Here is a 27007-nt window from a genome sequence, read left to right as displayed (position 1 = left end):
ATGGATGCCATCCAAGGCGTCTTTCCTCTAAATTTAGGAACTGCCAGAACCAGAGATGCAGAGATTGTGAAATACTAGTCCAGATTTTCCCTTTCAATTCCTCTCCCTCAGTGTATCCATTGGTGCCATTTCTAGTTCCTATTGTCAGCCTTTCAGAAAGGGGAATTAGGGTAATTGTAAGAGATCATAGAATGTTAGCAAAATGTATAAATTTGATTCTGCCTGCCTGCCATAGGATGTGACATTTCTATGACTGATACGTTCTTTTGAGTTATTCTCAGCCACTGAAATTGCCCCTGTATTAATGATGAGGTGAGGGTGATAAGACTGGGGAAGGGAAGTGGAAAGCAGAGTTGTTTGCTGGGAGGCTGTGTTGGCAGTTATTGCTGGTTACACAGTCACCATATCCTGGCCACGTTAGCTCCCTGCCAAAGGTCAGGAGCTCCTTGCCTACCTTAGCAGCTGGTTCTGCAATCATGCCTTCCCTCTCTCGTTGCCTAGTGTCAAGTAGATGTAATTATACATTTCCAGGGAAATTAACTTTATCAACTTATGTTTGTGTTGCATTGTTGTCCTTTGATATATCATGATTTCTTTTCACTCAGTGTTTACCTTATTTCCCTCATTCTAGAGATAATCATGTCTGCATATCATTGCAAGAATCAAATGCTTTTGCTTTCATTTTGATGTGTAGTGTTTTATAAGATAGCAGATTTGTTTCTTTGAATAGGGGAGTAATTAAGTCCGATTTGGAGAAGGAGAATTTTGGATTTAGAGTATGTATATCTTATGATTTAAGGGATCAAGGTGTCTGGTAAATAAAGTGACAAACCCAGATATGCCAGTGTTAGAAATTAAAATTAAATTAAGTTTTTCTTAAAGTATTGCATTTCTCCAGTACCGTTTTACATGAATCAATTTAACCAAGTTATTACTTGATTTTATGGTATGAATAATTTATGAGAGCTTAAAGAAGTTCCAGATTGTTATGTCATCTTTTCTTGGTGAAGATAGGACCACTAATATTTAGAGCTCTTAGAATAAATGTTGAAAATACAATAAATGTGTTTAATTGCTTTAGTTCTGGACTTTAGTTCTGAGGTCACGACCCATCTTGTGACCATTAGTAGGGAGAGTCAGGAGGAACAACAACTTTGGAACTGATAGCTGTGGATGTCAGGGTTCTTAGAGCATATTATTTCAGGTAAAGGAGGGAGAAGACACTCCTGAGGAATTTGCTGATGTCCTGACTCAAGGAGAACGTGGCAGAGACTCTCTCAGGGTTTCTGTGCATTATCTTGGCAGCACCATTTACTCATATCAACATTACATTCTTTTTTTTTTTTGAGGAAGATTAACCCTGAGCTAACATCTGTGCCCATCTTCCTCCACTTTCTATGTGGGATGCCTACCACAGCATGGCTTGCCAAGCTTGCCATGTCCGCACCCAGGATCTGAACCGGCAAATCCTGGGTGGCTGAAGCAGAACGTGCACACTTAACCACTGCACCACCAGGCTGGCCCCATCAACATTTCATTCTTTAATCATTGATTGTGAAAATAAACTCCACTCAACTTCTGTGAATAAAATTGGTGCTTTTTTGGTGACAACACATTAGGCTCAGGTCCATACTAGCAACATTGACACATCTTCTCAAATGAACCTTCCCTTCTAAGGTGATTTGTTTGTAAGTGACACCAAGCTCCCCTGTCAATGGGAATTGAGAAAGTAAAAGATTGCACAAGAGGAAGGAAGTAACAGGAGAGGCATGTTATAGTTTGTAATAGCAACTCAGTTTTAAAACCAGAAATCTAAAAAAGAAGTCTTCCTGTGTAAAATTGTATGTGTAGATTTGCGCCTAGATCTTAAGTTATGGCTTGCGGAAAAGGAGAGTTAGATTAATCATATTTCTTTTTCTTAGGTAATTTTGTGAGAAAAATTTTGCAGCCTGCTTTACACTTAATTGCCAGTGAAGATGATGATAGGAATCCAGAAACAATGGACCATGGATTTTCCCATTTTTCTGAAACACCAATTAAACAAGAAATTTCCTTTAGTGAAATGTCCACAGATAAGGATGTAGGAGAGAGCTGGACATTGAATTCAAAGGAACAGGAGAGGCTGGGGTCAGCTAAGCAAAGCAGTCCTGACCTTTCGTTTTTAGTTGTGAAGAATAACAAAGGAGAAAAACATCTTTTTGTAGATCTAGGTAAGTAAAATTGACAGCTCTCTATTAGACTGTCCTTGTGTACTTCTGTGAGAGACCAGTCGGTACCCACTTGTCCATTTGCTTAGGATTCTCGCTACCACCACTGCTCCACCAGTGGGGTCACCAGCATAATGTGATCAGTGAGCCCAGGTGGTAGAAATCTGCTAAGTTTCTGCTCAGAGGTCTTAGAGAGGTCCTTGTGGGACACAAGCACCAGGCTGGCCTGAGCTCCAAAAGAGAATGCTCGTGGCTGGCTTCTGCTCTGAAATGTCCAAAGGATTCCTATCAGGGGAGTCTTGACAGGGGACACTTGGACCAACACTCTCCAACACTGCTGAGAGGTTTAATTAGATAAAATAAATTTTAATAACAGACACAATATAAAAATGGTACTCTGATATGGCAAAGTAAGGCTGGCGTTCTCTTCACTGAAGAGCTTTGCAGCAGTGGCACGGGCTATTTCATGAGCTTTCCTGCTACAGTCAGACCGGTGGCATCTTCAATGGTGCTTTCTTCTACTCTGCTTGCCTCTGGTCTCTGAGCCTCAGGATGTACACAGCACTGTATGGCAAGACTTCAGCTGATTAGGTACCACATTAGGCCGGTCAGGACCCCTAGTTCAGCCAGCTCCAGTTTGCTGAACCAACCCTCATCTTTATATTGAGGTTCTAGCTTGTGATTCGAAAGGCCAGACAGCAGCATTTTTGCCATTGACTTTCAGAGCACTTCAGGGAGCTTCAATGTCTACAGGTTGAGAGAAAGTAGATTTAAATTACAGGCAAGATTACCCGACCGACCAGGTCCAGAGCAGGGAAGTGTTCCTGCTGTGTTGTGTATCTTTCTAGCACCCCTGACAAGCAAGTGCCGGAATTTGGAAATACAGTCAGAGAGGTGCAATGGACTGATTTGGGTGTGAACAGTCCGTGTGACTTATGAGTAGAGGAGCATTCTTCCAAATGGCAAGTTTTGTTTTGTTAGCAGGACATCCTCTCCAATTTGGACTAATGTGCAGAAAACTAGGGAAAAGGCCTAATAGGCAGTTGAGGCAGCGAGAGCAGCGAGAGCTCACTGTGCTCTCCCTCTCCCCGAGTATAAAAGCCCCTGAGTGGATTACCCCGATTCCTGGCAGCTCCAGCCTTGAAAGTTAGGTTACTGGACTAGCACGGAAATTGTTCTGATGTGCTTGAAAGAAGTACTTCAACAGTAGAGCCAGGTTTATTTATGTCCCAAAGCGGACGGGGAAGTCATCCCCTCAAGTATCCTTTGAAAAGTTCAGAGCTTTAATAGGACAGGCTAACATCTTTTTAGGAAACTTTTTAATTGAAGTATAGCGTTGCAACAGAAGCATGCATAACTTGTGAGTTGAATGCACTGATCAGTGAACTATCACAAAATGAACACACCCTGTCACCACGCCACCCAAGACAAGAAATAGAAGATTACCAGGACCCCAGAACCTCCTCCATCTCCCTTCCAGTCAGTACCATCCCCCCACCAGAGGTAGTCACTAATGTATCTCTAACACCCTTCATTAGTTTTTGCCTATTTTTGAACTTTTTACAATTGGAATCATATAGGATGTGTTTGTGGCCTGCCTTTTCACTCTCTTAATTGTGTCTTTGGTGAATAAAAGTTACTAACTTTAAATAGTAGTAGTAGTCTAATTTATCAATGTTTTCCTCTGTGGTTAGTGTTTCTTTTATCTTGTTAAAGAAATCTTTCCCTATCTCAAGGTCATAAAGATACTCTCCTGCTTCTAGAAGCCTTATTTTTCACCTTTTGTACTGTATTTAGATCTACAATCCACTTGGAATGGATTTTGCTTATTGGATGAAAAGGAGTCAAGATTCGCTTTTTTTTCCTATGTGGATATCCATTTCTCTCAACACTATTTGTTGAAATAACTGTCCTTTTTCTAAAAGGACATCTTTGTCATAAATCAAGTGTCCATATATGTTTAATCTGTTTCTGGACTATGTTCTGTTCCATTGTTCTGTTGATGTATTTTTGCACCAACACCACAATTGTCTTAATTAATATGGCTTTTTTTTAAGTCTTGATATCCAATAGGATAACTCCTCCAACTTTGTTCTTTATTTCTTGGCTATTGTTGGTCATTTGCATTTCCATTTAAATTTTAGAATCGACTTGTCAGGTGTCTCCCACACACACACACACACACACACCCCCCCCGCTAGAATTATGATTTAGATTCCACTGGATCTATAGATCAACTTGGGGAGAAATGACATTTTTATAATATTGAGTCTTCCAATCCGTGAACATGCTATGTCCCTCCGTTTACTTAGATGTTCTCTAATTTCTCTCAATAGTGTTTTATAACTTTCTGAATAGAGATCTTGTACATCTTTTGTTAGATTTATTCAAGATGTTTGCTTGTTTTTTGGCTTAAACAACAAACATTTATTTCTCACAGTTCTGGAAGCTGGAAGTCAAGATCAGGGTGCCAGCCTGGTTGGGTTCTGGTGCAGGCCCTGTTCCTGGTTTACAGAAGGCTGTCTTCTCGTTGTATCCTCACATGGCAGAGAGACAGCAAAATTTAATTTTTTGATTCCTCCCCCTTCTCTGAGATTTTGGCACCACAAATCCTTGCTGCCTTGGAAACTCTCTAATAGTCTCAAACTTTTCTTTCTATCACATTTGTCTAGCTTTTCTATTTATTTACAATAGCAGAGTTGCCCCCCAGAATCTAGTTTGCTATTTCTGGATGTGGCATTCTTCCATGCCAACTCTAATTTATTTTAATTTATATTGCTTTTATTTTGTTTACAGCTGGTAGAAAATAATTGTTTCTCTCTTTTTTTGTATTTATTTTGTATTTTTTTTGTTTGTCTGAAGATGGTTTTTTTCACCTTCATTTTATTGTTTTTTTTATTGAGGTATAATTGACATACTACATTATGTTAGTTTCAGATACACACATAATGATTCTATCTTTGTATATGTTGCAGAAGGGTCACCACACTAAGTCTAGTTAACATCCATCACTATACATAGTTACAGAAGTTTTTTTTCTTGTGATGAGAACTTTTAAGATCTACTCTCTTAGCAACTGTCAAATATGCAACATCGTATTATTAACTGTAGTCACCATGCTGTACGTTACATCCCCAGACTTACCTATTTTATAACTGGAAATTTGTATCTTTTGATTCCCTTCACACATTTGGCTCACCCCTCACCCTCCACCTCTGGCAGCCACCAGTCTGATCTCTGTTATCTATGAACTTGGTTTTTGTTTTTGTTTTTTTAGATTCCACATATAAGCGAGATCATGCAGTATTTGTCTTTCTCTGTCTGACGTATTTCACTTAGCATAATGCCCTCAAGGTCCGTTCATGCTGTTGTAAATGGCAGGATTTCTTTTTTTTATGGCTGACTAATATTCCATTCTATATATATACCACATTTTAAAAATCTGTTCATCCATTGATAGGCACAAGTTGTTTTCGTATCTTGGCTACTGCAAATAATACTGCAGTGAAAGGATTGCATATATCTTTTCAAATTAGTATTTTTGGTTTTTTTGGATAAATACCCAGAAGTGGAATTTCTGGATCATATGGTAGTTCTATTTTTAATTTTTTGAGAAACCTTCATACTATTGTCTATAGTGGCTGTACCAACTTACATTCCCACTAACAGTGCACAAGTGTTCCCTTTTCTTCACATCTTTGCCAACACTACTTGTTACTTTTTATCTTTTGATAATAGCTGTTCTACCAGGTGTGAGGTGATTTCTCATTGTTTTTTTTTTTTTTTTTTTTTGAGGAAGATTAGCCCTGAGCCAGCATCTGCTGCCAATCCTCCTCTTTTGGCTGAGGAAGATTGGCCCTGAGCTAACATCTGTGCCCCTCTCCCTCTATTTTATATGTGGGACGCCTGCCACAGCATGGCTTGATAAGCAGTGTGTAGGTCCACCCCCGGGATCTGAACCAGCGAACCCCAGGCCACCAAAGCAGAATGTGCAAACTTAACCACTGCGCCACCAGGCTGGTCCCTCATTGTAGTTTTGATTTGCATTTCCACGATGATTGGGAATGTTGAGCATCTTTTCACATACCTGTAGGCCATCTGTATGTCTTCTGTGGAAAAATATCTGTTTAGATTTTCCGCCCATTTCTAAATTGGATTGTTGGTTTTTTGCTATTGAGTTGTATGAGTTCTTTATATATTTTGATATTAAACCATTGTCAGATATATGATTTGCAAATATTTTCTCCCATTCAGTAGGCTGCCTTTTTATTTTGTTGATGATTTCCTTTGCTATGCAGAAACTTTTTAGTTTGATGTAGTGTCCCACTTGTTTATTTTTGCTTTTGTTGCCTTTGCTTTTGGTGTTAAATCCAAAAAACACTTGTCAAGAGTGATGTCAAAGACCTTATTGCCTATGTTTTCTTCCAGGAGTTTTATGGTTTCAGGTCTTACATTCAAGTCTGTAATCCATTTTGAGTTAATTTTTGTGTATGATGTGAGATAGTGGTCTCGTTTCATTCTTTTGCATGTGGCTGTTCAGTTTTCCCAGCATCGTTTATTGAAGAGATTGTCCTTTCCCCATTGTATCTTCTTGCCTCCTTTGTTATAAATTGATTGACCATATATACATGGGCTTATTTCTGGGCTCTCTTTTCTGTTCCATTGACCTGTGTCTGTTTTTATTGCCTATCCCATACTGTTTTGATTACTATAGCTTTGTAATAGAGTTTGAAATCAGGGAGTGTAATGCCTCCAGCTTTGTTCTTCTTTGTCAATATTGCTTTGGCTATTCGGGGTCTTTTGTGGTTCCATACCAAGTTCAGGATTGTTCTATTTCTTTGAAAAATGCCATTTGAATTTTGGTAGAGGTTGCATTGAATCTGTAGATTGCTTTGGATAGTGTGGACATTTTAAAAATATTAATTCTTCCTATCCACGAGCACAGAATATCTTTCCATTTATTTGTGTCTTCTTCAGTTTCTTTCATCAATGTCTTAGTGTTTTCAGTGTATGGGTCTTTCACCTCCTTGGTTAAACTTATTCCTAGGTATTTTATTCTTTCTGATGCAATTGTAAATGATATTGTTTCCTTAATTGCTCTTTCTGATAGTTTGTTATTAGTGTATAGAAACAACAGATTTCTGTATATTGAATTTTTATCCTACAACTTTACTGAATTCATTTATTAGTTCTAACAGTTTTTTGGTGTCGTCTTTAAGGTTTTTTTGTATATAATATCATGTCATCTGCAAATACTGACAGTTTTACTTCTTCCTTTTCAATTTGGATACCTTTCATTTCTTTTTTGCCTAATTGCTCTGGCTAGGACTTCCAATACTATGTTGAATAAAAGTGGTGAGAGTGGGCATCTTTGTCTTGTTCCTGATCTTAGAGAGAAATGGTTCAGCTTTTTATCATTGAATATAATGTTAGCTGTGGGCTTGTCCTATATAGCCTTTGTTATTTTGAGGTATGTTCCCTGTATACCCACTTAGTTGAGAGTTTTTATCATAAATGGATTTCGAATTTTGTCAAATGTTTTTTCTGCGTCTATTGAGATGATTATATGATTTTTTTATCCCTCATTTTGTTAGTGTGGTGTATCACTCTGATTGGTTTGCAGATATTGAACCATCCTTGCCTCCTTGGAATAAATTGCCCTCAATCGTGGTGTATGATCCTTTTAGTGTATTGTTGAATTTGGTTTGCTAATATTTTGTTGAAGATTTTTTGCATCTATGTTCATCAGGGATATTGGCCTGTAATTTTCTTTTCTCATGGTGTCCTTGTCTGGTTTTGGTATCAGGGTAATGCTAGCCTTGTAAAATGAATTTGGAAGTATTTTCTCTTCTATTTTTTGGAAGAGTTTGAGAAGAATTGGTATTAATGCTTCTTTGAATGTTTGGTAAAATTCATATTTGAAGCAGCCTGGTCCTGCACTTCTGTTTGCTGGGAGGTTTTTGATTACTGATTGAATCTTCTTACTACTAATTGGTTTGTTCAAATTTTCTATATCATCATGATTCAGTCTTGGAAGGTTGTATGTTTCTAGGAATTTACTCATTTCTTCTAGTTTGTCCAATTTGTTGGCATATAATTGTTCATAGTTGTCTCTTATGATCCTTGTGGTCTTATAATCCTTTGTATTCCTGTGGTATCGTTGTGATGTCTCCTCTTTCATTTCTGAGTTTACTTATCTTTTTCTTGGTGAATCTAGCTAAAGGTTTGTCAATTTTGTTTATCTTTTCAAAGAACCAGCTCTTGGTTTTGTGGATCTCTTCTATTGTCTTTTTAGTCTCTGCTTCATTTATTTCTGCTCTGATCTGTTGTTATTTCCTTCCTTCTACTAATTTTTGGCTTTGTTTTTTCTTTTTCTAGTTCCTAGAGGTAAAGTTAGGTTGTTTACTTGTGATTTTTTCTTATTTCTTGAGATAGGCAATTATTGCTATGATCTTCTCCCTTAGAACTGCTTTTGCTGCATCTCATGAGTTTTGGTATGTTGTTTTTCCATTTTCATTTGTATCAAGGTATTTTTTATTTCTTTTGATTTCTTCATTGACCCATTGGTTGTTCAGTAGCAAGTTGTTTAGTCTCCACATTATTTGTGAATTTTTCAGTTTTCTTTTTGTAATTGATTTCTAGTTTCATACTAGTGTGGTTGGAAAAAGTTGTTTGATATGATTTCAGTATTCTTAAATTTGTTAAGACTTGTTTTGTGCCATTGTGTGCATGCATGTGTGTATGTGTGTGTGAACATGTATTTTAAAATAAATTTGAAGTTTCTCTGACAGCCATGATTTTCTACTAGTAAGTGATCTTTGGACTATTTTTCTTCTCATCAATGATAATTCGATCTTCTCTCTAAATAACTATAGAGGCAGGATGATAGCAAAAGTGCCTTCTCTAAGAGAAGCACCTTTCTCATGTATTTTTAACTTTCTAGAAAAAAAATCCGTACTGATTTTCTGTCTGGATGATTTATCTATTGATGTAAGCAGGGTATTAAACTCTCCTACTATTATTATGTTGATGTCTGTTTCTTCCTTTGGGTCTGTTAATATTTGCTTTGTATACTTAGGTGCTCCTATGTTGGGTACATAAACATGTACAAATGTTATATCCTCTCGTTGCATTGACCCCTTTATCATTATGCAGTGCCATTCTTTGTCTCTTATTACAGTCTCTGTTTTAAAGTCTATTTTCTCTGCTGTAAGTATAGCGACCCCACCTTTCTTTAGGTTTCCGTTTGCATGGAATATCTTTTCTATCCCTTTACTTTCAGTCTGTGTGCCCTTATGTCTGAAGTGAGTTTCTTGTAGGCAGCATATAGATGGGTCTTGTGTTTTAAATCCATTCAGCCATTCTGTGTCATTAGATTGGAGCATTTAGTCCATTTACATTTAAAGTGATTATTCGTAGGTATGTACTTATTGCCGTTTTGTTAGTTGTTTTCTGGCTGTTTCGTAGTTCCTCTGTTCCTTTCTCCTTCTTTGATGACTTTCTTTAGTGTTATGCTTAGATTCCTTTCTCATTGTCTTTTGTCTATCTATTGTAGATTTTTGCTTTTGGTTACCGTGAGGCTTACAGATAACAATTTATATTTATAACAGTCTATTTTAAGTTGATAACAACTTAAGTTTGAATGGTCTACATTTTTACTCCTTCTCCCCACATTTCATATTCTTGATGTCACATTTTATATCTTTTTATCTTGTGTATCCCTTAACTAAGTAGTTATTTTTACTACTTTTATCTTTTAACTTTCATATTAGCTTTATAAGTTATCAATCCACTATCTTTACTATATATTTACCTTTACTAGTGAAATTTATACTTTCATATGTTTTCTTGCTACTCATTAGCACTCTATTTTTCCAGCTTTAATAAGTCCCTTTAACATTTCTCGTAGGGTCAGTTTAGTGGTGGTGAACTCCTTTAGCTTTTGCTTCTCTGGAAAATTCTCTTCATCCATCCTTCAGTCATGATTGATAACTTTGCTGGTAGACTATTCTTGGTTGGAAGTTTTTTCTTTCAGCACTTTGAATATATTGTGTCACTCCCTTCTAGCCTGCAACGTTTCTGCTGAAAAATCTGATTGTCTTATAGGGGGTTCCCTTGTATGTAACCAGTTGTTTTTCTCTTGCTGCTTTTAAGATTCTCTCTTTGCCTTTAGCTTTTGACATTTATAATGTGTCTTGATGTGGGTCTCTTTGGGTTCATTTTGTTGGGAAGTCTCTGGGCTTCCTGGATCTGTATGTTTATTTCCTTCCCCAAGTTAGGGAAGTTTTCAGCCATTATTTTTTCAAATAAGTTTTCTGCCCCTTTCTCTCTTCTTCTTCTGGAACTCCTATAATGCAAATGTTAGTCTGCTTGATGCTGTCCCAGAAGCCCCTTAAGGTATCTTCACTTTTTTGGGTTCTTTTCTGTTTTTGCTCTCTGTTTGGGTAAGTTCCTCCACTCTGTCTTCAGATTCACAGATCCTCTCTTCTGCTTCATCTGTTCTGCTGCTGAACCCCTCTGGTGTATTTTTCAGTTTAGTTATTGTATTCTACAGCTCTGTGACTTCTGTTTGGTAGTGTCGTATATTTTCTACCTCTTTATTGAAGTTCTCACTGTGTTTCAGTGAACATCTTTATAACCATTATTTTGAGCTCTTTATCAGGTAAATTACTTACCTCTTTTTCACTGAGGTTTTTTCTGAGGTTTTATTTTGTTCTTTGTTTGGAACGTATTCCTTTGTTTCTTCATTTTGTTTGACTCTCTGTGTTGTTTCTATGCCTTAGATGAAACAGTCACCTCTCCAAGTCTGGAAGGGCTGGGCTTGTGTAGGAGATGAGCTTTATTGTTCAACCCTGCCCTAGCTGTTTGTTGTCTCTCAAACTTTTGTGATGGTCCAAGCAGCCTGTTTTATTTTTAATAGCTCCCAGTAGTTAAGGGTGTGCCCAAACCAGTCATTGTTCCAAAGGAGAAGACCTCAGTTAGCACCTAGACTCAGGCTAATTAGAACCAAACCCTCAGGCAGTGGCTTTTAAAGAAGGCAAATGTAAACGATCTGGGAGCTGCAAGGGTAAGACTTGCTGGCCACCAGAGCCAGGCAATCTGGAGGTATCCCCTGGGCAGCAGTTGCAAAAACTGGGGTATGTATGCTCCTTTCTGGGAAAAACCAGTGAGCTGTACTGAGGTATAGGGACAGTGCAAAGAGAGTGCCCCTTGCCCTATATTCCATGAGATCAGCTCCATACCATCTAGATGTGTGCAAAACCTGAAGCCTGCCCCTAAGGCCAAAGCTCCAGGACAAACAGTTGGGCCCCTTTCACAGATAGGCTGTCTGTGCAATGCCCTGTGTGGGTGTGTGGTGGTGGGGGGGCCGGGTAGGGGGTGGCCTGCCGAGAGCTGTCTCTCATTATTACAGTCCTGTTGGACCCAGGAACTCAAGCCCCCTGGCCTCCAGAGCCAGGTGATCAAGGGGTATCCCTGGGTGGCAGCCACAAAAACCAGGTTACCATGTGTAAAAACTGAGGCACAAGACCTGTAGAAGCTGCCCTCCGGGAGATACTGGTGCTCTGGAGGGTGGCAGAGGGAGAGTACGAAGATGGTGCCCACTGGTACGAAGATGGTGCCCACTGGCTGGAGTGAGGCAGAGGGGAGTGAGAGATCGCAGCCACTGAAAAAAGGGAAAAGAATTTAAAAAGATAGCACCCGCCCATTTAGCAAAGCAGAAGGAGAGTGTGGAAGATGGGGCCTGCTGACTGGAGCATAAAGATGGCAACTGCCAGAAAAGAAAAATCAAAAATGGCACCTGCCGGCTTTAACAAGGCCGAGGGAAAGCAGCAAGACAGTGCCTACCCGCCTCTGTCCCTGGAGCATATCCCAGCAGGAGCCCTGGCCCCTCAAACTAACGCTTTAACTTAGCAAGTGAGACTCTTTCACATAAAGTCTGGGTGCTTTTCAAAGGGCCCTGGGGTGGGTGAGTGTGGGCAAGCTCAGTTGGTCTTCAAAGCCAGGTGTTTTGGGGGTTTGTCTCTCAGATGCCACTCTTAAAAGTTGGTGCCTGAGATGGAGTGTGAGCTCTTTGCTCCTCAGAAAGAAGCTCCAGCTTCTGAGTTCCCTCCTGATTGTGGGTTGCTGTGCTGAGGGTGAGGTTTATGGCAAGATTATCTCAGCCTTTTCTACCTGCTTTGATGTGGTTTCCCTCTTGTTTCCCTGATGTGAATGGGTTGCTCCACCAGTTTTCAGGGTTTTTTTCAGAGGAAATTGTTCTGTATATAATTACAGATTCAGTGTGTCCCTGGAAGGTGGCCAGTTCAGGATCTTCCTGCATTGCCGTTGTGAACCGGAACAAATTGGTTCTTCTAATACTGCTATACAAATTGATTTAGTATTTGCCAACTATAAAAATAAATCACTGGGGCCGGCCCAGTGGTGTAGTGGTTAGGTTTGTGCACTCTGCTTTGGTGGCCCGGGTTTGTGGGTTTGAATCCCGGGTGCAGACCTATACCACTTGTCAGCCATGCTGAGGTCCCAACACACATACAAAATAGAGGAAGATTGGCACAGATGTTAGCTCAGGGCTAATCTTCCTCAAGGAAAAAAAGAGGAAGATTGGCAATAGATGTTAACTCAGGGCTAATCTTCCTCACCAAAAAAAAATAATAATTAAAATAAAATAAAATAAATCTCTAAAACATGCATTCATATTGTTTTATTAATTTTTGATATAGGAGTTTATACAAGAAATAGAAACTTTCGTCTATATAAATCTTCCAAAATAGGAAAGCACGTGGCTTTGGAGGTCGCTGAAGCGAACAGATTTTCTCCTGCACGGTCAACCAATATTTCTGAAGAATATCAGTATTTCCTCTCTTCTTTGGTCAGCAATGTCAGGTATATACTACCAGAATTAAACCATTGTCTATTCATGAATGTTTATGAAGCAGTGAATGGCATTGTATAGTATTAAAATGTGAATTGTGTAAATTCATTCTACCTTAAGAAAAAGAAAGTTCTTAAAATTCCAGATTAACTGTTCTCTTTTGTCTATTAACTGAAAAATGATAGTGAAAGTTTTTTTTAACTGCTTAGTTTTCTTTCTATATCCTTTTACAGTTACATTTTTATATATTTTCTAGTTTTCCTAAAATGATTATCAATTCTATAAAGAATAAAACTACTTATATTGCATTTGGAAACATCTCATTTTCTTTTTATGTATGTACTTATGTACATATAATTTACATAGGACCTTCATTCAAAAAATATTTAAGATCATTATTTATATGGTTATGTCACTTGTTTAATCCATTCAATATTATATCATGAATATTTGCCAAGTTAATAACTTGCCAACAGTTAATTGTAAATAAAACTTTTAATGCCTATATAGCTTTCCATTATATCGATATACTCTAATTTTTTGTCAGTTCTGTTTTTGAACATTTAGATTTTCTTGTTTCAGTCATTTTTACGAAGTGTGAAAGGCATCCTTCAAGAGAAATATTTCCCTTCATTCTGGGCTGGCAATTATTGTTAGTCTAAAACCTGCGGTTAAGGATCATACTAAACGGCCTTGCTAAATTAACTTGCTCTAATTCTTCTCCCTTTGTCTTCCCTAGATATAATTTTAAAGAGAAATTTCATAGGAATGAATTTTAATAAAAATATTTAAAATGCATCGCTGTAGGGAAAGTTGTGTTCAGACGCCCACTGGACAGCGGTGACCCAGGAGGGTGGGAAGATGGGTTGTTTTTCCCTGTATTTCTGGGCTTTTTGATTTCTTTCATAGCGTATCTCAGAAGTAACATCAAAGTCTTAGTTTCCTTACCTTTAAAATGGAAATAATATTAACATCTATCTGAGGGAGTTGTTGTGAGGGTTAAGTAAGTTAAAACTGTACAGGTACATTGACAACTGTGCTTGGCACGTGGTATTTGTTTTGTAAACACCAGTTAGTTAGCTAAGCAGTTAATGTTCGTAGTGGCTGCTGGGATTCCAGAAGTAGTGTGTAGTAGTGGAGAAATCGTATGACTGTTGGTGCCCGCTGTTGTTGGCACCAAAACAGGATCATGTTCTATCGTGTGTGGGAAAAGCAACCCAGTTGGCGTGTAATACGGCCCGAAGTCCAGGTAATCTCCCGATTACCAAATCCCACTTCTTTTGTAGTTTCCATATAATCTCACGGAAGTGGTGAGTTCTACTGAATAGGGTTACCGTAATTGTCCTTTGTGTATCCAAGTAAATATCAGGTATTTTTCTTCCTGAAATAAAGGCTAAATTCTTTATGCTTATGAATGATATCTTTTCTTTCAATTAATTTGAATCCATTTTCCCCTTTGCTTTCATCGATCTTTTCTTCTTTTTTCTTCCTATTATTCACACTTTTAAAATCATTGTAACAAAAATTTCAAAAGCTCTGTGCGTTTGGGGAATAGAATTATACTTTATTCTGCAGCTGCAGCGGTCCTAGAGTCCTCTGATTCACTTTGTAGTTGAGGAAAGGGATTTTAAATGTTCACCAAACTGCTCTTTTTTTATATAGGGTTGGTGCTTTTGTAGGCAAATGTGGCATAGATGTCCTAGAAAATTAGCTGTTGAACAAAGGATTTTCATATGGAACTATTTGAAATTCAGTCTTTGTGTAGGCGTGTCTCTTTAATTCTAATATAATGTTACTTTGTTGTGCATATTTTCTTTTTCAGATTCTCAGATACTTTACGAATTCTTACATGTGACATATCTCGGAATGAACAAAAACGAGTTGAGTATTTTAACGGTACCAGCACTTCAGGTAATTTTAAGAAAATAATTTCCTATGAACATTTAAGGATATAAAATCTATTTTGCCTTAAAAATCTTAAATCTTAAGTATTCATATCTACTGAACCTTTAAAACAAGTAGGTTTCTATCCAAAATGGAAAAAGTGTAAAAAAAGATATTTTTTAAAGCTTATTCACAAATTTTCATTTTATGGTGTTTTTGAAAAAAATATGAAAATAATGTAGATTGTTTATATAAAATAAACACATATTAAAATAAAAAAACCAGAAGTTTTCTTCGCCCCTTTGTCCACAATCAAAGATGAGTAACCACTGTTAATAGTTCCCTATTTAGACTGGCAGAGCTTTTTCTGTTTTTCCAATATATGCAGAGCTTCCTTATTCTTTTAATGGTTGCATAGTTTTTCATGAAATCCTATGTCCTTCATTTCTATGCCGAGGAAAATTCAGGTTTTTTCTAAGATTTCCATAAATTCTCCAGCAAACATTTTTATACACATATTTTGGGCTATCATTATCTATAATAGTGAAAAACTGAAAACAATTTAAATGTACAATAAAATGGGATTGGTTATATCAATTACATCAGAATACTCTGTAACCGTTTAATTTGTTTATAAAGGCTGTATAATATGGAAAATGTTCATTCATGATGTTAAGAGAAAAGGTAGACTCAAATTATAAATGAGGTAAGATCACAAGTTTTATTAAAAAATATGGATAACATATTTTCTTAAGTTTATTTCTTCTAGATGTTTAGCAGTTTTTTCTAGACATTGATTTGGAGTTTCTCTTATTTCTGCTTTAATATATTTTCCAAAATTTCTCCAATTATGTATATTCCTTTTATAAGTGAAATACAGGCTTTAAGAACTAGATTATTCTGTCTTTAAAAATTAGATGAGATTTTGAATAAATTATCCTAAATTATTTCAGTAGATTCTTAGATACAAAATATAACTGAATTGTCAGTGCCCTACAGCTAAAGATCACCGGAGAACACACCTGTAGTGAGCAAGCTGCGTTTATTACTGCTTGCAGCGTTGGAGGACGCACACTGCAGGACACCGTGGGGCATCACAGTAAAAGGCTGTCAGAAAGAGCTTACAGGAGTCAGGCTTAGGTTAGGTGCTTTCGAGGAATGTCCAAGGAAGTGTGCCTTTGTTGTGAATTGTGTGCTGTCAGGGACGATTCTGTGATTGAGTATCTTGATAAATCTCATCTAGAAGGAAGGCAGACCACAGGGAGAAGACGAAAGCTATAGTTGGTAAAGAAGCAACAGTTACTTGTAGTAGGATGGGGATGTTTGGTCATTTTTGTGGTTTGGGAAGTGTTCATGTTTTGTTTGTGTTCACACGTGGTTACCGAGTGGTCTTGCTTTTGTCTGGAATCAGCATGGCCACAGAGTGGTCTTCTCTGCTGCTGAAGTCCTGTGAAATAGTTTACGATTGACAGGAGAACACCAGGGCTGAGCTGTGAGTGCTCGGCCAGCTTCTAGCAACACCAAAGCCTCGCTGACAGTACCAGGCCAGCTCCTAGGTGTCAGGGGCTGCTTCTCTCTTTGTCAGAATGAAGAAAACCGTTGAAATGATTATAAATGCTTTTCAAGAAAATCGGTTAACATTTGACTCAATTGAGAGGTTTGAATTTCACTACTTCCTTGTAGGGTAACAAGAATCTATGATTACTAGACTTATTGTGGTGATCATTCCACAATATATACAAATATCAAGTCATGCTGTACACCTGAAACTAATATAATGTATGTCAATTATACCTCAATTTAAAAAAAGAAGAATCCGTGACTAGATGAAAGGCAAATTGCCAAAAAGGAAAAAAAAATCTGGGGGATTGCAAATTGTGTTAACAACTTAATCAAAATTTAACCCCTGAACTTTTAGCCATTGTAGTTTATAATTAGTTTTTCTCTCTGTTGCAGTAGAAGCCATTGAAGGTTTTCAGTGTTCACCCTACCCTGAAATTGATCAATTTGTTCTTTCTTTGGTGAATAAAAATGGAATTAAAGGAGGTAAAGATAATCTTATTCTTTATTAAGTGTTGGATGATAGAGTAATAATACTTTTAGACACATTATTTGCATTTTAGGAATTCGGCGTTGGAACTACTTTTTCCTAGAAGAATTATTGGTGTATGATATTTGTAAATATCGCTGGTGTGAAAACATTGGAAGAGCTCACAAGAGTAATAATATCATGTAAGTAATATTGTTTAATAATGAGTTCTAGGTATTTAACCAATATTATATTTTAAACATTTATAATTTTTAAATAAAGTTGAGAATATAAAGGTGATTTTAGTTTTATAGTGGATTTAGTTGTAATTCAATTTATATTATATTTGGTTTGTGTTTTATAGTATTTAACTTGAGCATCTTAATTATTACCTTGCTTCTAGCACATATTATCTGTATCTGTACTTTATTTGGTAAAATAATCCCTCAGATAATATAATCTTGAGAAGGCTAAGGTAGAATTGAGTAGGGCTAGAAAGAAATGAGAGGCAGGGGCCAGCCTGGTGGCGCAGTGGTTAAGTGTGCACGTTCCGCTTTGGCGGCCTGGGGTTAGCCAGTTTGGATCCCAGGTGCGGACATGGCACCGCTTGGCAAGCCATGTTGTGGTAGGCGTCCCACATATAAAGTAGAGGAAGATGGGCACGGATGTTAGCTCAGGACCAGTCTTCCTCAGCAAAAAGAGGAGGATTGGCAGCAGTTAGCTAATCTTCCTGGTCAAAAAAAAAACAAAAGAAATGAGAGGCAGTAGACAGGTGGATGAACAATGATAGTGGAAGGTATATCTCTCCTTCATCTGTTGCCATTAGCCCTTGACACCTTATGCAGTCTAAAATTGAATTTGAGCAGATTTGGGCAAGTTAACAGTTAGTGTTAAGAGTTGGAGTTAAGATTATGTTAACATGTTGAAGACAAAGAATGGTATAGGAGGGACCCACCAGTATTGACTGTTTACTGTATATGCCAGGCCTTGTTTTAGGGGTTTTCTTTAAAATGCCCCTGGCAAAAGGGGAAGAAGTAAAAGATGAAGTAAAACCATAAATAGAATTTTAAATAATGTAAGGATGTGGTTAGAATAGGGATAAAATAAAAACTCAGCCGTTATCAGTTACGATTGAGAAATTTTGCTGTTTTATATTTAATGTCAAAGCTGAGACTTCTGTATATCAAGCATAGACAGCACATGTGCCAGACATGAGAAGGTGATCATGAAGCTTTTGCTAGACAGCTGGAAAACATTTAGGGTAGCATGGTTCAGTGCTAGACTTATCTATGTAGATTAATTCAGTTAAAAAACTTCAAAAACTAAAGTCTCGGTACGCAAAGCTACAACATAGAAACACACAAAGGCAAAGATGGCCCAGAACCAGTAATAACTATGACTATGGTTATGATTTTGATGTGTCTTTCTAGTTTTTCTTTTCTGTGCATATAAGTTTACGAAAAAAATCATTATTGTACAATGATCATTTTTTACCTTTTTGTGATTCTCACATTGCTGTTTATTCCTTTCTGAAGAATTATCGGGTTGTAGTATGTGTCCATAATCTATTTTTCTTAACTGTGAAATATATCGTACATATAAAAGAGTGTATACAATGTGTGTGTACATTTTAAAGGCTAACTCTAGAGTGACCACTTGTCATATCTGCCAGCCGCCTTAAGAAACAGAATTTCATTAAACCTCGGGATCACCTTGTGGGCCCAACACCGATTTTTTCCTTTCTCTGGCCCTCAGAGATAATAGCTATTATCCTGGATTTTGTGTTAATCTTTCCCTTGCTTTTCTTTGTGATTTTTTCCATATATATTTGTATCCCCATATAATATATTGCTTCATTGTGTATGTTTTTAAATCTGATGTAAGTTGCATCCTTTGACTTGCTTTTGGTCAGCATTGTGTTTGTGAGGTCCGTCCATATTGCAGCATTTGGCTCTTGCTTATTCTGTTTTCATGATTGTATAGTAGGCCATTATATCAATATATGTATGCCAGTTTATCTGTTGTCCTACTATGGACATTTGGCTTACCATTATGAACAGCAAAGCTACAGATATTCTTGTACATATTGCCTAGTGCACATATGCAAGAGTGTCTCAAAGTATATATCTAAAAGTAGAATTGCTGTGTCGTAAAACCTGCATGTATTTAATTTTACTAGATGATAAATTATTTTCCCAAAAGGTCATGCTAACTTATACTCCCACCAGCAGTGTTTTCAGATTTTCTACTGCTCCATATTCTCACCAACCCTTTAGTATTGTTAGCTTTTTTTTTTGTAGTTTTCATCTGAATTTCTCTAATTACTAATGAATTTGAGGATTGGATTGTCAGACCACACTCTTACAAATCAGAGATCTTACCCAATGTCAAGCCTTACTAATAGTTTTAAAGATACGAGGAATCGAAAGGCACAGGTGAAGCGGAGTGAGGCCCGAGCCACCTGGCGCGGCTGCCCAGGTCCTCCCTGCACTCGAAGCTCTCTTGACTCAGGGTGAAAGCCGAGGGAGGTGTGAGCACTCACCGCACAGAGCAGGGAGCACTGAGCTTACGAAACAGCTGCATTTTATACTCATATGGTTAGCCAGCATGGTGACATTTCCACTGGAACATGCCTCATAAATAAATAGACTCTAGATTTATTTACTATATGCAGAAATCCGAAAAATCCTGCAAAGAGCATTCTATAGGGAAGGACTCTCCGCCTAGAAAATACCATTGGTCCAGTGGTTCCCAACCTTCTCAGTTCATGGTGACTTTAGTATCTTAGTAGTTTTTTCACTTTGTTATGAGGCCAAAAGAAATACCTAATGTTCTGTTTATTAGTTTCAAACAACTTAATAAGTATTTATGTTCTAACAGTTTAGTAGCTCTTTGAAAAAATATTCATAAATTGAAAGAAAATATTTTTATTTCATTCTTTTTTTTTTTTTAATTTTATTTTTCCTTTTTCTCCCCAAAGACCCCTGGTATGTAGTCGTGTAGTTTTAGTTGTGGGTCCCTCCAGTTGTGGCATGTGGGATGCCACCTCAGCGTGGCCTGATGAGTGGTGCCATGTCTGTGCCCAGGATTCGAACTGGCGAAACTCTGGGCTGCTGAAGCAGAGCGCACAAACTTAACCACTCAGCCACGGGGCCGGTCCCTAAATATTAAGAATGAGTTGTCTTTCTTTTTTCTTTTTCTTTTTTTTTTTGAGGAAGATTAGCCCTGAGCTAACATCTGCTGCCATTCCCCCTCTTTTTGCTGAGGAAGACTGGCCCTGAGCTAACATCCATGCCCATCTTCCTCTACTTTGTATGTGGGACGCCTACCACAGCATGGCTTGCCAAGCGGTGCCGTGTCTGCACCCAGGATCCAAACCAGCGAACACCGGGCCGGGGCCACCAAAGTGGAACGTGCGCACTTAACCGTTGCGCCACTGGCCAGCCTCGATTTCATTCTTTTTTAATTGAGGTATAATTGACATATAACATTATGTTAGTTTCAGGGGTACAACATAATGATTTGATATTTGTATATATTGCAAAATGTTCATCACAATACATCTAGCTAACATCCTTCACCATACCTAGTTGCAAAATTGTTTTTCTTGTGATGAGAACTTTTAAGATTTCCTATTAGCAACCTTCCAATATGCAATACAGTAGTATTAACTATAGTCACCACGCTGTACATTACACCCCTGTGACTTACTTATTTTAAAACCAGAAGTTTGTGCCTTTTGACCCTTCTTAAATACAGTTACGTATTAGTGGACTGTGTCCTTTTGAGCACTGCCTCACCTCTTAAACCTTGGAACAATCGAATTGGACACTGCCACCCCCACCATCGTGTTTATGGTACTGCCACCCCCACATCGGTGTTTATGGTACTTTTTATCACAGCTGCCAGCAAAAACAGCCCAGCTCTGCAAAGGTAGGACAGCACTGAGAGGAAGGAAAGGCCATGTGATATTGAAGTCGTGAACTGCCAGCCGGTAGTTTGCGTGGTGCTTGACAGAGGTCAAGTGTCACTGTGCTTTTCTGGAAAGAGGTGAATATCCTGGAGTCTCCTGGGCGCTTTGGTATACATTTGAGGACTGCAGCATCAGCGTGTTTATCCATAAATCTGTTACTGGAATAAGTTTATGAGGCGATTAGACTGAGTCGCCTGCATTTTTCTCTCCTGGGTACGTGTCCCGCTGCCACAGGAATGTTAGCCATGTTATGTTTCCTTTTCTGTGAATTATGGGAAAGTTTTAAACTACTTACTCAAATTTTTAAAATTTTATTTTTATTGCTTATGGGATTGTTTAGGAATTCTGTAACTTTCTAAGTTGACTTAGTTTGTTATATTTTTATCTAGTAATTTGTCTTTTTTACCAGAATTTTCAATGTTACTGGCAAAAGTTCATAATTTTCTTCTATTTTTAGTCTATTCTGTATTTGTAGTTATATCTGCACTGAATTTCTAATAACATATATGTCTGTATTTTTTGATCAATCTTGCAAGAATTTTGGTAGTTTTCACATTTTGCCCTTGTTAATTCTTTTTAATTTTTGTTCTTTATTACTTCCTGCCTTTTATTTCCTTTATATTCTGTTGTTCATTTTCCAAGTTAGTTACTTAACTCACTTGGCTTTAGCCATTCCTTTTCGTAGATAAGCTTTTAAGATTCTAAAATTTCCCTCTATAGATTACTTTAGCGCTATTTCACATATTTTAATATGTATTTTCAATTCCATTCAATTTTCTAATTCTCATCATGATTTTTCCTTGAGACATTGATTATTTTAAAACGTTTTTAATTTCCAAGCTATGGGTTTCTATTACCTATCTTCTTGTTATTTGTTTCTAAATAATTTGCTATTAGTCAGAGAATGTGTTGTGTGAATAAATACTGTTAAATTTGATGAGATTCACATTGTACCTAGCGTAGTCCCTTTTTATCATTGTTTTCTATGTGAGTGTAAAGGGCTGCTTCTCGCCATTTGAAGCAGTATTCATATATGACTATTATATCAGCTTTCTTAATTGCTTTTTAATTATGTCATTCAAATTTTCTGTCCTTACTGGATTTTTGTGGTTATTTGTTGTATCAATTATCAAAAGAATGTTCTTTAAAATCTTGATTTGTGGTAGACGGTTTGTTTATCCTTGAAGTTCTGTCAATCTGCACACATATTTTGAAGTATCGTGGTGGGTACAGATTGGGAATTATTGTATCTTCCTCGGAGGAACTTCTGTCAATATGTCCTTTTTGGCCTAAAGTCCATTTTGTGTGATATTTTTGGCAGCCATGGCTTGCTTTTGGTTGGTGTAGATCTATTCCATCCTTTTACTTTTTAACTCTTCTCCATCCTTAATTCTTAGGCGTATCTCTTGTAAAAGGCTTATAGCTGAATTTTGCTTTCTATCCAGTCTTGGTATTAAGTAATAATTTCTTTCTTTTTTTTAATGTAAAGGATTTTGGTTGACCTGAAAAATGAAGTTTGGTATCAAAAATGTCATGACCCTGTATGTAAAGCAGAAAACTTCAAATCTGCCTGTGAGTTATTAGTTTTTACTTTTACCACAAAGTGAAAATGAGGTATCTATAATAAAATAATTTTACTGTCTTTCTGATTCAGGTTTTCCATTACCTGCTGAAGTATGTCTCCAGTTTCTTATCAAAGATGTAAGCCCAGTTTTCAGTTTCTTTCTCGTTACTTATCCTTGGTACAATACTATAAATGAGCTATGGGTAGTGTCCAAATGTGTCCCGATTTCAATTTCTAGAAGTAGAATTGTGTCAAAGGGTATATGCATTTTTAGTTTGGGTAGATATTACCAGATTGCCAAACCAACATTTTTCTTTTAAAAACTTTTATTTACCCAAATAATTCACATTTATTGTAGGAAAAAATTAAATACATTATGAGCAGAACGGGTGAAAATCATCCTCACTCATAATTTGACCACTCAGAGATAACTAATGTAAATGTTTTGGCATATATTTTCCAGAATCTGTGTCTATGTATGCTTACATATATATTTTTTTCTAAAGTCATAGTATACACAGTATTTCGCAGGCTTTTTTTCCCTAAATTATCACAAATATTTTCAGTAGTATATATTACCAAATTGCTCTCCATAAAAATGATAGGAAATGAGACTTCACAATATATGAGAACACTTATTACCCCAGCGTTTGCCAACATTGCTTATTTTTACCTTTTATTCTTTATCAACCTGGTAGGCAAAAATTGGTATTTCAGTTGTTTTAATTTACATTTCTTAATTAATGAAGTTGAACATTTTTCAGATTTACTATTTGTATTTCTTTATGAATTGCCTGTAACTGGCCTCTTTCTACTTTTCTATGAGATCTTATTAATGTTTTATAAGAATTTTTTATTAAATACTCTTGTGTTATTTCCTAGACTTTTTAGTGTTTTCTTCCCCTACATCTGTCAGCCTTTTCCTTTATCGTGTTCTAGTCAGTTACCTGCTGCAAGCTGAGTAAGTGCTTGAGTTTACATTCTAGATAATGGTCTGGTACCTATTCAATCTGATTTAACAAATTCTGAGGGGCTGGCCCGGTGGCCGTGGTTGGGTTCACGCGCTCTGCTTCGGCAGCCTGCGGTTCGCTGTTCAGACCCTGGTCGTGGGCCTACACACTGCTCATCATGCCATGCTGTGGAGCATCCCACGTACAAAAAGAGGAAGATTGGCAACAGATGTTAGCTCAGGGTCAATCTTCCTCACCAAAAAAAAAAAGAAAATGAAATTTCTCCTGAAAAAACTCATACATCCAAGATAGAAATGGTAGAAATCTGATTTGTGGTCTGTAGGAGCTGGACATAAAATAGCTGATAGCCAAGTTCTCTGGGAAGCTACTAGGTTAAAAAGTGTTTTGAAATAACCAATAACAAAGTAAATTTTTAAAAATAAACTTTGCTTCTAAGAGGAGGAGGAACGTCATCCTTGTTCGTTTGAAACAGAAATGTTGCACAAGAACAAGGAAGTCTCCTGTATGCCCGTCACCTAGACTTGCCGTTTGTTAACATCTGGCCCCCCGTGTTTTCTCCCTCTACTGCTATCTGTGTAATTTTTGATGACTCTTGCTTAGTAATTTTGGGCTGCTATAACGGAAGACCATAGACAGGGTGGCTTAGAAACAACAGAAATTTATTTTTCACGCTTCTGGAGTCTGGAAAGGCCGAGATCAAGGTCCTGGCAGATTTGGTGTCTGGTGAGAGCCAGCTTCCTTCTCGCTGTGCCCTCACAGGGCAGAAGGGACGAGAGAGCTCTTGGGGGTCTCTAGTATAAAGGCACTAATCCCATTCATGAGGGCTCCACCCTCATGCCCTGTTCACCTCCCAAAGGCCTCACCTCCTAATACCAGCACATTGGGGGTTAGGATTTCAACTGAGGAATTTCTGGGGGGCAGGACAGAAACATTCAGTCTATAACAAATCTCTTGAAAGGTAAGTTGCAGACATTAAAACCCTTCATCTCTGAATGTTTAGGTGTGCAGCTGGAGAATGAGAATTTTTCAACCCAAGTTCTTAATTTTTTTACATACTTAATAGGGAAATAAGTCTGTTGTTAATGTAGCAGATATATTTCCCACTTTGCCTTCAGCTGGATCTACTTTTTAAAAAATTCAGTCTACCCTTGCTCTAACTCCATCTGTATTTTTTTAAGACTGGCACCTGAGCTAACATCTGTTGCCAATCTTCTTTTTTTCCTTCTCCCCACAGTCTCCCAGTATACAGTTGTATATTCTAGTTGTAGGTCTTGTATATTTTGAAAAGAATGTACCACAGGAACTGCAGGCATTTCCAAATTTGGAGTTTCAGCAGCGTCTGAGCTACGATGGCAGCAGCACTGAATCAATGAACTCATTTTCATGGTCACTATACTGGAGACAGTATCACCCAGCAGATTCATTTTAATGTCTGTCAAAGAACTGGTCGTATACTTAAATACCTTAATTCCACGCAGATTGACGGTGGTGAAATCATCACATATTCGGACTGATACCCGGTGTTTTCTTTCCATCCCATTCTCCCTCACCCTCCCCTTTGGAACTAAAGGAAGAGGCGTTGACAACAGATGAAGCGACAACCCACAGTGAGACTGAGACGCCTCGTAAGCCACCGTCTAGCACCTTGTCAAAAGGTGTAGCTTCTCATGCCGACTGGGGTGATGGCATTGAGGATGCTTATTTTTTGGAAGCTACTGAAGATGCTGAGCTGGCAGAAGCTGCAGAGGATGGGCTGCTCGGTTCTAACCGTGGAGCGGATGAAATTCCCGATGAACTAATTCTAGAAGTGTTAGGAGAGTAGCTGATTAACTGTGGACACTCGCACGACAAGCCTGTGATTTGCCTGAAGGCAGATTTAACAACAGACACAGTAGCTTTTAAACTATTTGTGTCAACTAAATTTTATCACTTTGCTTTCCAATTCTTGTTTATTGAAGTAAACCAGTTTTACTGAAAATTGGCTTTCGTGTATTTAAACTCAGTAGAAATCTCCTTATTGGTTAACCAAAGTTAGTCTATGTTTGCATCAACTTAGTTTTGCATGTTTATTTACAGGTTAGAACTCTTTTATATGTCTGGGGCTGATTAGGTGTCAACATTTATTTTTTATTTTTCCTTTTTCTCCCCAAAGCCCCTGGTACATAGTTGTGTGTGTGTGTGTGTGTGTGTGTGTGTATATATATATATATATATTTTTTTAGTTGTGGGTCCTTCTAGTTGTGGCATGTGGGATGATGAGTGGTGCCATGTCTGCACCCAGGATCTGAACCGGTGAAACCCTGGACTGCTGAAGTGGAGCGCACAAACTTAACCACTCAGCCACGGGGCCGGCCCCAGGTGTCAGTATTTTAAAACTTATTATTCAAGACACTAACAATTTAATTATGGCCTCTAAAACTACTATACAATCAAACTGATGCCACTTAACATTGTTCACTCACTTAATTTGAATGGCAAAGTAATATTAAATATTAAAATGGTGACAAGGCCATACAACCACTCTGAACCATTAGACAAGTTTACTTTTTATTGTTATGGCAACATTCTCAGATATTAAAAAAAAAATGCTCAACTCAAATTAACAGTAATAAAGTTTGGGGTTTTCCTCCCAATCTTCTTGGTGGAAAAATGAAGTAAAAACATATATCTTCCCTTTTAATTTTTCAAAAAGAATATTTATAAAAGTATAGTTTCAGAAGGCAACAGATAGTAGCATGAGGCCGATCTTTATGAAGGTGCATTTTCGTAGACTGGCCTCATTCCTAGTCAAGCAGCTTCTCTAATTGACGGTTGATATTTTGCAGGTGGTTTTCAGCTCCCAAAAGGGTTCTTGCTTTGAATAACAGGGCTGGAAGGCTGGATGAATCATACTGTTGAAGGAAAATAATTTAAGTTAACAAATATCAAAAACTTTTATAATCTATTTTACATAGCTCAATGTTATGACAAAATGCCAATTTTAATAGAGCTTTTCATAAACTACTCTTCATTTTGGCAACTAGGACTATTAAGAAAATTGGTTTTTATCCATTTCCTTTGATAAATAACGTTGCACGGGAACTGCTCTGCAAAGCTTGAGCTGATCTCATCCCAGAAGACCAGCTGGTTTAAAGAACTGTGGCATCTGAATTATTTAAAACAGAATCATTCTTGGGACAGGTCAAGACTTGGTTTGGGCAAGTGCACTAGAGCTCTGTGGGGCCTGCTCGATCTCATGCCTATTTTAAACACAGAAAACTGTGAGACATTCACTTTCACTGCAAAAACTGACAAAATGAGAACACCAGGTCCATAAAAGTTCATGAGAAAAAAAAAATCTATCTAGAAAAATTATTTATTGGGAAGATTGACTAAATGTCTTAAAAGTTGCCAATCCAAATGTTCTTAATGATTAAAGACAAAATTAGATACAAACCCAACATAAAATAGAAAACAAAACCCTACTCATGATTTTGAAAAATTAACAAAGCCAAACTTCGTATTGC

At 37.4% G+C, this 27007-nt stretch overlaps 2 protein-coding genes across 38 annotated transcripts in view; one reads left to right on the top strand and one right to left on the bottom strand.

Annotated features, from left to right (window-relative positions):
* Positions 1-25479, top strand: part of PRIMPOL (primase and DNA directed polymerase) — a 40163-nt gene extending 14684 nt beyond the window's left edge. For 6 of the 36 annotated variants that reach the window (XM_008517277.2, XM_070598180.1, XM_070598179.1 and 3 more), the window contains 8 exons: positions 1923-2210; positions 12929-13091; positions 14903-14991; positions 16924-17010; positions 17088-17196; positions 22456-22538; positions 22621-22667; positions 25072-25479. In XM_008517277.2, the coding sequence (XP_008515499.1) occupies positions 1923-2210; positions 12929-13091; positions 14903-14991; positions 16924-17010; positions 17088-17196; positions 22456-22538; positions 22621-22667; positions 25072-25323 (1118 nt within the window). In that variant the 3' untranslated portion in view covers positions 25324-25479. Of the gene's footprint in view, positions 1-1922; positions 2211-12928; positions 13092-14902; positions 14992-16920; positions 17011-17087; positions 17197-22455; positions 22539-22620; positions 22668-24735 lie in introns of all 36 variants that reach the window. The other 30 variants (XM_008517274.2, XM_070598175.1, XM_070598174.1 and 27 more) reach the window with 7 other exon arrangements.
* Positions 25480-26031: 552 nt separating this feature from the next.
* CENPU (centromere protein U) overlaps positions 26032-27007 on the bottom strand; it is a 47460-nt gene continuing 46484 nt past the window's right edge. For both annotated transcript variants that reach the window (XM_008517271.2, XM_008517273.2), the window contains exon 13: positions 26032-26392. In XM_008517271.2, the coding sequence (XP_008515493.1) occupies positions 26285-26392 (108 nt within the window). In that variant the 3' untranslated portion in view covers positions 26032-26284. The remainder of the gene's footprint in view (positions 26393-27007) is intronic.

The sequence above is a fragment of the Equus przewalskii genome, chromosome 28 (genome assembly GCF_037783145.1).
Source record: "Equus przewalskii isolate Varuska chromosome 28, EquPr2, whole genome shotgun sequence".
Taxonomy (NCBI): domain Eukaryota; kingdom Metazoa; phylum Chordata; class Mammalia; order Perissodactyla; family Equidae; genus Equus; species Equus przewalskii.
The sequence above is the reverse complement of the archived record's forward strand: the minus strand, read 5'-3'. Positions and strand labels throughout refer to the sequence as shown.